The sequence below is a fragment of the Lepisma saccharinum genome, unplaced genomic scaffold (genome assembly GCF_977018435.1).
Source record: "Lepisma saccharinum unplaced genomic scaffold, izLepSacc3.1 HAP1_SCAFFOLD_535, whole genome shotgun sequence".
NCBI classification, from domain to species: Eukaryota; Metazoa; Arthropoda; class Insecta; order Zygentoma; family Lepismatidae; genus Lepisma; species Lepisma saccharinum.
In genome coordinates, this window is record NW_028143215.1 from 10,169 (window position 1) to 22,492 (window position 12,324).

Sequence of the window (12,324 nt, forward strand, 5' to 3'; positions counted from 1 at the left end):
ATATTTTCCAAATGACGCTGGCTAAAATCTTGGGAGACACACCAGGCGTCGCATTCTACTTTGATGACGTTATCGTAGGTGGAGCTACATTGGCACAATGCTATGAAAGGACACTTCTAGTCCTCTCTAAACTTCAGCAACATAATGTGAAGGCCAACTTCAACAAATGTACCTTTCTATCACCGGAAGTCGAATACTTGGGATACTGCATATCTTCGAAAGGCATTAGTCCTTCCCTTAAGAACTTAGAAGCAATATTGGACTGTCCAGAACCGTCGGACATCTCACAGTTGAGGTCCTTTATCGGCATGTTAAACTTCCATCGATGATTTATACACAATCTCGCTTCAAAGATACCACATCTTACCTCTCTCTTGAAGAAAGATGTTTCGTTGAAATGGACTACTGAAACATCCAAAGAATTTAGGAACATTCTAAAGGAACTACGAGAAGCGCAACCCACAATACCATTCGATCCAAATAAACCTATTGTGCTGATATGCGATGGATCTCCATACGGTTGCGGCGCCCGATTATGCCATCGTGTAGAAGGAGCGCTCGCTACGGTGGCATGTGCATCTTCTACACTTAGTGATGTGGAGAAAAGATATGCACAGGTAGAAAGAGAAGCATTAAGTGTAGTATTCGGCGTGAGGAAATTTGAAAAATTCCTAAGAGGACTTCATTTCGAAATAATTTCTGATGCTACGGCCATTAAGTTCATATTTTCACCAGGGAAGTCAATCTCCAAGCACGCTTCGAACAGACTATTGCGTTGGTCTCTCTTTCTATCCGGATTCAACTACGACGTAGTGACATCATCACGTGTACCTGTGGCGGACATGCTCAGCAGGTTGGTTACCTTGTCCCACAGAAGACCCAGTAGATGAGGAAGCTACATGGTGTTACAGCATGACAGGCACCAGAGCGCCAATTTCTCTACAGATGATCGCTGATCACACCAATGCTGATCCAGTGATAACCGAAGTTGCAATATATGTAGAAAGGGGTTGGCCGAAAAGGTTTAATCAACGGATAAGGGATTCCAATATTTACCCTTACTACGAAAGGCGAAACCTTCTCTCGCTAGAGGCAGGATGTCTGTGGTGGATGGGGAGGTTAGTCATCCCACAATCGCTTCGTTCGAAGGTTGTGGAACTCTTCCATTCGAACCACCCTGGCGAAAGGACGATGATGGAGACCTTACGATCACAAGCATGGTGGCCCAAGATGACAAGGGATATACAACATTGTATCCAGACTTGTGAAACATGCCAATCCACACGTTTCAGGATCAAGAAAGGTCCAGATAATAGGTGGCCGGAAGCTAGATTTGTAGGACAAAGACTCCACGTAGACCATTTCTTCTTGGCTGGGAGAAAGTTCCTATTACTTGTGGATGCTTATAGTCGCTGGGTAGATGTCTGGCCAGTATCTTCCTTAGATACACCGGAGACCATACGCTGGATTCTTCAGTCATGCTCGACTCTCGGAATTCCACAAACAATAGTTTCGGATAATGGTCCGGCATTTATCAGCCTAAAGTTTCGTTCCTTTTGCCAACAGTTCGGGATTGAACACATCACAATACCGCCGTACCACAGTCCTAGCAACGGGCTTGCTGAGAGGTACGTACGCACGGTGAAGACTGGCATGTTGAAGGTGTTGCATGAACATCCACATCTGACTTCTTTACAGTTCGATGCAAAGTTAGCGGAGTACCTGCTGTTTTTGAGGAATTCCCGGTTGGGAGAGGAACGTAGTCTTCCTGCAGCCTCAGTCCTCACCTTCAGTCCAAGAACGTGGTGGAACTGTATACGTGGTGATTATAATCGACATGCCGAGAGGACAGAAGCTCCTCCTTTCTTGAAACCTAGGAGCAACCACAGCAAACCATACAGGACATTTTCACCTACCGAAACCGTATGGGTTCAATCACCGAAGCACTTGTCACCTAACTTCAACGAGGCAGATATTGTAGAAATGTTGGGTGGCACTCACCTTTACAAAGTGCGCTTTACAGATGGATGTCAAAGAGTGGTACATTCACGATGGATTCGCCACAGGACACACAGACAACAAAACCATCCAGAAAACTGGGATGATGATAGTCCACCCGGACCAGAAGCCGCGGCGGAGAATCGAAATTCAGATTCCAAAATTACCCCACCTCAACCAGACGTTGATGACCATCAACCCCAAGACGCTGACGCTGCTCCACGACCAACATCCACTCCTCATGTGCGTAGAAGATCGACCAGGACTAAGGTACCCCCTGACAGATACGGGTACCCTTGTTAATTATTTTTTTTGTAACTCTGGGAGGAATGTAGTGCTGCCTCCTAGAGGAAGAAGAAGCAAGCGACTGTTGCTAGACAAGAGTCTGTGCAAACAGAACCTGGAATGGTGAACGTAGTTTCGTTATAATGTAAAGTGTTACGTTGTTTTGTGAGTTCCTTAATAAATTCAGTTAATCTTGTTACTATATGTGTTTTCCATCGCACAACATTATGGCGCAGTCGGTATAAAAGAACTTTACTCTTCATGGATTGCAGGATTTGCAAGAACCTTACATTTCCGTAAGTTTATTCTATTCGAACTGACTGTCCTCATTCGTACAACAAACTGTTGGAACAATCATAAACGTGTCGGTTTGACGCAATTTGTCATAACACGGTAAGAATTACCGTCTACATTGTTTAAGTCTTACAAAAATAGTGTGATGTAAATATATATATATATATCAAGATTCCTTCTAACGTGGAACCAAGTTATAATCATGAAACGTACAAAGGCTTTGTCACGTTCATAGATACATTGTGATCCGATGCAGATCAAGTATAATTATACGTGAAAACTCACTTTTCATAGTTGTTAGGCTAAACGTTTGGATTTACAGTCATAAATATGTACACAAACTTGACATTTAACGCTTTCGACGAAGATTCAGAGGACATTGAAGATTATCTCTTACGTTTCGAACAGTTGTGTATCATTCAAAAGTTCAGCGATGATCAGAGAGTTCCTATACTCATCGCCTTTATAGGTGCAAAGGCATTTAAAGTCTTGAAAAATGTAGTCGCACCAGACCTTGTACAGAATCTGTCGTATTCTCGTCTAAAGGATAGTCTTTTGTCACACTACAAACCTGTAACTAATAAGTTTGTTGAACGATATAAGTTTCGACGTTGTGTACAAGAGGAAGGTGAAACCGTTTCTGCTTATTTCATAAGGCTGAAGCAACAAGCCATAAAATGTAACTACGGCAATTATCTGGACGAAGCTTTAGTTGAACAGATAGTATTGGGCATACGATCTGAAGTTACTAGAAGAAAGTTACTTTCAGTACAGTCATTAACCTTTCAGCAATGTCAGGAACTGACATTACAAAATGAAATGTTAGAGAAAGAAACCCGATTGTTAATACGATCAGAAAGTGTAAAACAAGAGTCAGCAGTTTCACGCACCTCAACCCAATTTCCAAGAAGACCAGTGCAAGGGGACAAACATACAAAACAACATACTTATAGTTCGCCTAATCCAACGATTCACGGAATGAAATATACTGATTACAGCTGTCATAACTGTACGTACAAACATGATTCTAAAGACAACTGTCCAGCCAAGGATTCTGTTTGTTCATTCTGTAGGAAACGTGGTCACTGGCAAAAGCGGTGTAGGAAGAGGGAGAAGTTTAAACGGAAACCTAATAGTAATAACGTAGGGCAAACTACTGAACACACAAATTTACAGATGTCAACATCTCAAAGTTCACTTGATGAGCAAACAACATGGTTACCTAGTGTCGTCTCATACAGTTGTGACTCACACATCATCGGGTCACCTACGTCCAATTATTCTTTATCAAGGAATCCAATGTTAAAGGATTTACTTATTAACGGCAAGTTTATTCAATGTGAGCTCGATACAGGATCTGCCGTAACTCTGTTCCAAGCGGATTCATTCAGAAACTGGTTTCCAATGACTAATATTAACCATTCCTCCATAAAAATATATGGCGTAGGGAAACATGCTCTTTCGGTGCAAGGTCAGGTTGAACTGGAACTTACACACTCCGGATCGACTTACTTACTTCCCGTTATTTTATGCAAGGACTTTCTCACCTATCCACTCATAGGTCGTTCATGGTTAGATGTCGTTACGCCGGATTGGAGAACTTTACTGTTACATTCACAGCAGTCTAGTTCTATGCTAGTTGGCCCTACGGGAAATGACCAACCAGAACATTTACGGATGAAAATAAAACATGAATTTGCTTCGGTCTTCGATGGTGATCTATCGAAACCAATTGTACCGTACATAATTGATATACCTTTGAGAAGAGATGCTGTACCGATTTTCCGGAAAGCCTATGATACGCCTTACGGTTTGCGGGCACAAGTGGAAGTCGAAATTAAGAAACTAGTACAACAAGGTCTCTGGGAGGCTATCACCTACTCTGATTGGGCATCTCCTCTTGTGGCAGTCACCAAGAAAGATGGGTCTTTGAGGTTATGTGTCGATTTTTCTTCAACTGTCAACAAAATGACAGAAAATATGAAGTTCAATATTAGTAAAACTGATGATATATTTGCTAAACTGAAGAATTGCCAGTATTTCTCCGTAGTGGATCTTCAAATGGCTTATTGCCAACTTCTCTTGTCAGAAAAGTCACAAATTATAACTGTAGTGAACACACATGTAGGACTCTATAAGATAAAACGGTTGTGCTTCGGGATCACAGTTAGTGGCGATATTTTCCAAATGACGCTGGCTAAAATCTTGGGAGACACACCAGGCGTCGCATTCTACTTTGATGACGTTATCGTAGGTGGAGCTACATTGGCACAATGCTATGAAAGGACACTTCTAGTCCTCTCTAAACTTCAGCAACATAATGTGAAGGCCAACTTCAACAAATGTACCTTTCTATCACCGGAAGTCGAATACTTGGGATACTGCATATCTTCGAAAGGCATTAGTCCTTCCCTTAAGAACTTAGAAGCAATATTGGACTGTCCAGAACCGTCGGACATCTCACAGTTGAGGTCCTTTATCGGCATGTTAAACTTCCATCGATGATTTATACACAATCTCGCTTCAAAGATACCACATCTTACCTCTCTCTTGAAGAAAGATGTTTCGTTGAAATGGACTACTGAAACATCCAAAGAATTTAGGAACATTCTAAAGGAACTACGAGAAGCGCAACCCACAATACCATTCGATCCAAATAAACCTATTGTGCTGATATGCGATGGATCTCCATACGGTTGCGGCGCCCGATTATGCCATCGTGTAGAAGGAGCGCTCGCTACGGTGGCATGTGCATCTTCTACACTTAGTGATGTGGAGAAAAGATATGCACAGGTAGAAAGAGAAGCATTAAGTGTAGTATTCGGCGTGAGGAAATTTGAAAAATTCCTAAGAGGACTTCATTTCGAAATAATTTCTGATGCTACGGCCATTAAGTTCATATTTTCACCAGGGAAGTCAATCTCCAAGCACGCTTCGAACAGACTATTGCGTTGGTCTCTCTTTCTATCCGGATTCAACTACGACGTAGTGACATCATCACGTGTACCTGTGGCGGACATGCTCAGCAGGTTGGTTACCTTGTCCCACAGAAGACCCAGTAGATGAGGAAGCTACATGGTGTTACAGCATGACAGGCACCAGAGCGCCAATTTCTCTACAGATGATCGCTGATCACACCAATGCTGATCCAGTGATAACCGAAGTTGCAATATATGTAGAAAGGGGTTGGCCGAAAAGGTTTAATCAACGGATAAGGGATTCCAATATTTACCCTTACTACGAAAGGCGAAACCTTCTCTCGCTAGAGGCAGGATGTCTGTGGTGGATGGGGAGGTTAGTCATCCCACAATCGCTTCGTTCGAAGGTTGTGGAACTCTTCCATTCGAACCACCCTGGCGAAAGGACGATGATGGAGACCTTACGATCACAAGCATGGTGGCCCAAGATGACAAGGGATATACAACATTGTATCCAGACTTGTGAAACATGCCAATCCACACGTTTCAGGATCAAGAAAGGTCCAGATAATAGGTGGCCGGAAGCTAGATTTGTAGGACAAAGACTCCACGTAGACCATTTCTTCTTGGCTGGGAGAAAGTTCCTATTACTTGTGGATGCTTATAGTCGCTGGGTAGATGTCTGGCCAGTATCTTCCTTAGATACACCGGAGACCATACGCTGGATTCTTCAGTCATGCTCGACTCTCGGAATTCCACAAACAATAGTTTCGGATAATGGTCCGGCATTTATCAGCCTAAAGTTTCGTTCCTTTTGCCAACAGTTCGGGATTGAACACATTACAATACCGCCGTACCACAGTCCTAGCAACGGGCTTGCTGAGAGGTACGTACGCACGGTGAAGACTGGCATGTTGAAGGTGTTGCATGAACATCCACATCTGACTTCTTTACAGTTCGATGCAAAGTTAGCGGAGTACCTGCTGTTTTTGAGGAATTCCCGGTTGGGAGAGGAACGTAGTCTTCCTGCAGCCTCAGTCCTCACCTTCAGTCCAAGAACGTGGTGGAACTGTATACGTGGTGATTATAATCGACATGCCGAGAGGACAGAAGCTCCTCCTTTCTTGAAACCTAGGAGCAACCACAGCAAACCATACAGGACATTTTCACCTACCGAAACCGTATGGGTTCAATCACCGAAGCACTTGTCACCTAACTTCAACGAGGCAGATATTGTAGAAATGTTGGGTGGCACTCACCTTTACAAAGTGCGCTTTACAGATGGATGTCAAAGAGTGGTACATTCACGATGGATTCGCCACAGGACACACAGACAACAAAACCATCCAGAAAACTGGGATGATGATAGTCCACCCGGACCAGAAGCCGCGGCGGAGAATCGAAATTCAGATTCCAAAATTACCCCACCTCAACCAGACGTTGATGACCATCAACCCCAAGACGCTGACGCTGCTCCACGACCAACATCCACTCCTCATGTGCGTAGAAGATCGACCAGGACTAAGGTACCCCCTGACAGATACGGGTACCCTTGTTAATTATTTTTTTTGTAACTCTGGGAGGAATGTAGTGCTGCCTCCTAGAGGAAGAAGAAGCAAGCGACTGTTGCTAGACAAGAGTCTGTGCAAACAGAACCTGGAATGGTGAACGTAGTTTCGTTATAATGTAAAGTGTTACGTTGTTTTGTGAGTTCCTTAATAAATTCAGTTAATCTTGTTACTATATGTGTTTTCCATCGCACAACATTATGGCGCAGTCGGTATAAAAGAACTTTACTCTTCATGGATTGCAGGATTTGCAAGAACCTTACATTTCCGTAAGTTTATTCTATTCGAACTGACTGTCCTCATTCGTACAACAAACTGTTGGAACAATCATAAACGTGTCGGTTTGACGCAATTTGTCATAACACGGTAAGAATTACCGTCTACATTGTTTAAGTCTTACAAAAATAGTGTGATGTAAATATATATATATATATCAAGATTCCTTCTAACGTGGAACCAAGTTATAATCATGAAACGTACAAAGGCTTTGTCACGTTCATAGATACATTGTGATCCGATGCAGATCAAGTATAATTATACGTGAAAACTCACTTTTCATAGTTGTTAGGTTAAACGTTTGGATTTACAGTCATAAATATGTACACAAACTTGACATTTAACGCTTTCGACGAAGATTCAGAGGACATTGAAGATTATCTCTTACGTTTCGAACAGTTGTGTATCATTCAAAAGTTCAGCGATGATCAGAGAGTTCCTATACTCATCGCCTTTATAGGTGCAAAGGCATTTAAAGTCTTGAAAAATGTAGTCGCACCAGACCTTGTACAGAATCTGTCGTATTCTCGTCTAAAGGATAGTCTTTTGTCACACTACAAACCTGTAACTAATAAGTTTGTTGAACGATATAAGTTTCGACGTTGTGTACAAGAGGAAGGTGAAACCGTTTCTGCTTATTTCATAAGGCTGAAGCAACAAGCCATAAAATGTAACTACGGCAATTATCTGGACGAAGCTTTAGTTGAACAGATAGTATTGGGCATACGATCTGAAGTTACTAGAAGAAAGTTACTTTCAGTACAGTCATTAACCTTTCAGCAATGTCAGGAACTGACATTACAAAATGAAATGTTAGAGAAAGAAACCCGATTGTTAATACGATCAGAAAGTGTAAAACAAGAGTCAGCAGTTTCACGCACCTCAACCCAATTTCCAAGAAGACCAGTGCAAGGGGACAAACATACAAAACAACATACTTATAGTTCGCCTAATCCAACGATTCACGGAATGAAATATACTGATTACAGCTGTCATAACTGTACGTACAAACATGATTCTAAAGACAACTGTCCAGCCAAGGATTCTGTTTGTTCATTCTGTAGGAAACGTGGTCACTGGCAAAAGCGGTGTAGGAAGAGGGAGAAGTTTAAACGGAAACCTAATAGTAATAACGTAGGGCAAACTACTGAACACACAAATTTACAGATGTCAACATCTCAAAGTTCACTTGATGAGCAAACAACATGGTTACCTAGTGTCGTCTCATACAGTTGTGACTCACACATCATCGGGTCACCTACGTCCAATTATTCTTTATCAAGGAATCCAATGTTAAAGGATTTACTTATTAACGGCAAGTTTATTCAATGTGAGCTCGATACAGGATCTGCCGTAACTCTGTTCCAAGCGGATTCATTCAGAAACTGGTTTCCAATGACTAATATTAACCATTCCTCCATAAAAATATATGGCGTAGGGAAACATGCTCTTTCGGTGCAAGGTCAGGTTGAACTGGAACTTACACACTCCGGATCGACTTACTTACTTCCCGTTATTTTATGCAAGGACTTTCTCACCTATCCACTCATAGGTCGTTCATGGTTAGATGTCGTTACGCCGGATTGGAGAACTTTACTGTTACATTCACAGCAGTCTAGTTCTATGCTAGTTGACCCTACGGGAAATGACCAACCAGAACATTTACGGATGAAAATAAAACATGAATTTGCTTCGGTCTTCGATGGTGATCTATCGAAACCAATTGTACCGTACATAATTGATATACCTTTGAGAAGAGATGCTGTACCGATTTTCCGGAAAGCCTATGATACGCCTTACGGTTTGCGGGCACAAGTGGAAGTCGAAATTAAGAAACTAGTACAACAAGGTCTCTGGGAGGCTATCACCTACTCTGATTGGGCATCTCCTCTTGTGGCAGTCACCAAGAAAGATGGGTCTTTGAGGTTATGTGTCGATTTTTCTTCAACTGTCAACAAAATGACAGAAAATATGAAGTTCAATATTAGTAAAACTGATGATATATTTGCTAAACTGAAGAATTGCCAGTATTTCTCCGTAGTGGATCTTCAAATGGCTTATTGCCAACTTCTCTTGTCAGAAAAGTCACAAATTATAACTGTAGTGAACACACATGTAGGACTCTATAAGATAAAACGGTTGTGCTTCGGGATCACAGTTAGTGGCGATATTTTCCAAATGACGCTGGCTAAAATCTTGGGAGACACACCAGGCGTCGCATTCTACTTTGATGACGTTATCGTAGGTGGAGCTACATTGGCACAATGCTATGAAAGGACACTTCTAGTCCTCTCTAAACTTCAGCAACATAATGTGAAGGCCAACTTCAACAAATGTACCTTTCTATCACCGGAAGTCGAATACTTGGGATACTGCATATCTTCGAAAGGCATTAGTCCTTCCCTTAAGAACTTAGAAGCAATATTGGACTGTCCAGAACCGTCGGACATCTCACAGTTGAGGTCCTTTATCGGCATGTTAAACTTCCATCGATGATTTATACACAATCTCGCTTCAAAGATACCACATCTTACCTCTCTCTTGAAGAAAGATGTTTCGTTGAAATGGACTACTGAAACATCCAAAGAATTTAGGAACATTCTAAAGGAACTACGAGAAGCGCAACCCACAATACCATTCGATCCAAATAAACCTATTGTGCTGATATGCGATGGATCTCCATACGGTTGCGGCGCCCGATTATGCCATCGTGTAGAAGGAGCGCTCGCTACGGTGGCATGTGCATCTTCTACACTTAGTGATGTGGAGAAAAGATATGCACAGGTAGAAAGAGAAGCATTAAGTGTAGTATTCGGCGTGAGGAAATTTGAAAAATTCCTAAGAGGACTTCATTTCGAAATAATTTCTGATGCTACGGCCATTAAGTTCATATTTTCACCAGGGAAGTCAATCTCCAAGCACGCTTCGAACAGACTATTGCGTTGGTCTCTCTTTCTATCCGGATTCAACTACGACGTAGTGACATCATCACGTGTACCTGTGGCGGACATGCTCAGCAGGTTGGTTACCTTGTCCCACAGAAGACCCAGTAGATGAGGAAGCTACATGGTGTTACAGCATGACAGGCACCAGAGCGCCAATTTCTCTACAGATGATCGCTGATCACACCAATGCTGATCCAGTGATAACCGAAGTTGCAATATATGTAGAAAGGGGTTGGCCGAAAAGGTTTAATCAACGGATAAGGGATTCCAATATTTACCCTTACTACGAAAGGCGAAACCTTCTCTCGCTAGAGGCAGGATGTCTGTGGTGGATGGGGAGGTTAGTCATCCCACAATCGCTTCGTTCGAAGGTTGTGGAACTCTTCCATTCGAACCACCCTGGCGAAAGGACGATGATGGAGACCTTACGATCACAAGCATGGTGGCCCAAGATGACAAGGGATATACAACATTGTATCCAGACTTGTGAAACATGCCAATCCACACGTTTCAGGATCAAGAAAGGTCCAGATAATAGGTGGCCGGAAGCTAGATTTGTAGGACAAAGACTCCACGTAGACCATTTCTTCTTGGCTGGGAGAAAGTTCCTATTACTTGTGGATGCTTATAGTCGCTGGGTAGATGTCTGGCCAGTATCTTCCTTAGATACACCGGAGACCATACGCTGGATTCTTCAGTCATGCTCGACTCTCGGAATTCCACAAACAATAGTTTCGGATAATGGTCCGGCATTTATCAGCCTAAAGTTTCGTTCCTTTTGCCAACAGTTCGGGATTGAACACATCACAATACCGCCGTACCACAGTCCTAGCAACGGGCTTGCTGAGAGGTACGTACGCACGGTGAAGACTGGCATGTTGAAGGTGTTGCATGAACATCCACATCTGACTTCTTTACAGTTCGATGCAAAGTTAGCGGAGTACCTGCTGTTTTTGAGGAATTCCCGGTTGGGAGAGGAACGTAGTCTTCCTGCAGCCTCAGTCCTCACCTTCAGTCCAAGAACGTGGTGGAACTGTATACGTGGTGATTATAATCGACATGCCGAGAGGACAGAAGCTCCTCCTTTCTTGAAACCTAGGAGCAACCACAGCAAACCATACAGGACATTTTCACCTACCGAAACCGTATGGGTTCAATCACCGAAGCACTTGTCACCTAACTTCAACGAGGCAGATATTGTAGAAATGTTGGGTGGCACTCACCTTTACAAAGTGCGCTTTACAGATGGATGTCAAAGAGTGGTACATTCACGATGGATTCGCCACAGGACACACAGACAACAAAACCATCCAGAAAACTGGGATGATGATAGTCCACCCGGACCAGAAGCCGCGGCGGAGAATCGAAATTCAGATTCCAAAATTACCCCACCTCAACCAGACGTTGATGACCATCAACCCCAAGACGCTGACGCTGCTCCACGACCAACATCCACTCCTCATGTGCGTAGAAGATCGACCAGGACTAAGGTACCCCCTGACAGATACGGGTACCCTTGTTAATTATTTTTTTTGTAACTCTGGGAGGAATGTAGTGCTGCCTCCTAGAGGAAGAAGAAGCAAGCGACTGTTGCTAGACAAGAGTCTGTGCAAACAGAACCTGGAATGGTGAACGTAGTTTCGTTATAATGTAAAGTGTTACGTTGTTTTGTGAGTTCCTTAATAAATTCAGTTAATCTTGTTACTATGTGTGTTTTCCATCGCACAACACAAGGGAAGTAACAAGAATCAAGTTTGAAGGGAGTAATTAACAATAGAAATGGCAAGGAAGGAACATCAAGAGATTAACTGACAAGGAAAAAATGTCAAAAGATTAAATGAGTTGAGTTGGTGTTTTAAGTCCACTTTATGCACAGTAAGGCTAATCGGGACTGGACCTACAGTTTAAAGTGGGATCGAACCACTTGTGCCTCCACCGGGTATTGAACCCGAGACCCCTTGATTACAAGGCGACGACGCTACCACTGCGCCATCTGGGAGGCCCTTAAAAGATTAAATGACAATGAAGGAATGTCAAAAG

General features: G+C 42.7%; 3 protein-coding genes across 3 annotated transcripts; all 3 read left to right on the plus strand.

Moving 5' to 3' along the window:
• The first annotated feature begins 912 nt into the window (after window positions 1-912).
• LOC145982998 (uncharacterized) lies at window positions 913-2,301 on the plus strand. Its single transcript, XM_083116280.1, has one exon. The coding sequence runs from the start codon at window positions 913-915 to the stop codon at window positions 2,299-2,301; it is 1,389 nt and encodes a 462-aa protein (XP_082972406.1).
• Window positions 2,302-5,665: 3,364 nt separating this feature from the next.
• On the plus strand, window positions 5,666-7,054 carry LOC145982999 (uncharacterized). Its single transcript, XM_083116281.1, has one exon. The coding sequence runs from the start codon at window positions 5,666-5,668 to the stop codon at window positions 7,052-7,054; it is 1,389 nt and encodes a 462-aa protein (XP_082972407.1).
• Window positions 7,055-10,418: 3,364 nt separating this feature from the next.
• On the plus strand, window positions 10,419-11,807 carry LOC145983000 (uncharacterized). Its single transcript, XM_083116282.1, has one exon. It carries the CDS (start codon window positions 10,419-10,421, stop codon window positions 11,805-11,807), a length of 1,389 nt encoding a protein of 462 aa, XP_082972408.1.
• Window positions 11,808-12,324: the final 517 nt, after the last annotated feature.

What these genes read in the sequence shown, in the direction of transcription:
- LOC145982998 (XM_083116280.1), top strand. Translation starts at nt 913, where the DNA reads ATGACAGGCACCAGAGCGCCAATTTCTCTACAGATGATCGCTGATCAC.
- LOC145982999 (XM_083116281.1), top strand. Translation starts at nt 5,666, where the DNA reads ATGACAGGCACCAGAGCGCCAATTTCTCTACAGATGATCGCTGATCAC.
- LOC145983000 (XM_083116282.1), top strand. Translation starts at nt 10,419, where the DNA reads ATGACAGGCACCAGAGCGCCAATTTCTCTACAGATGATCGCTGATCAC.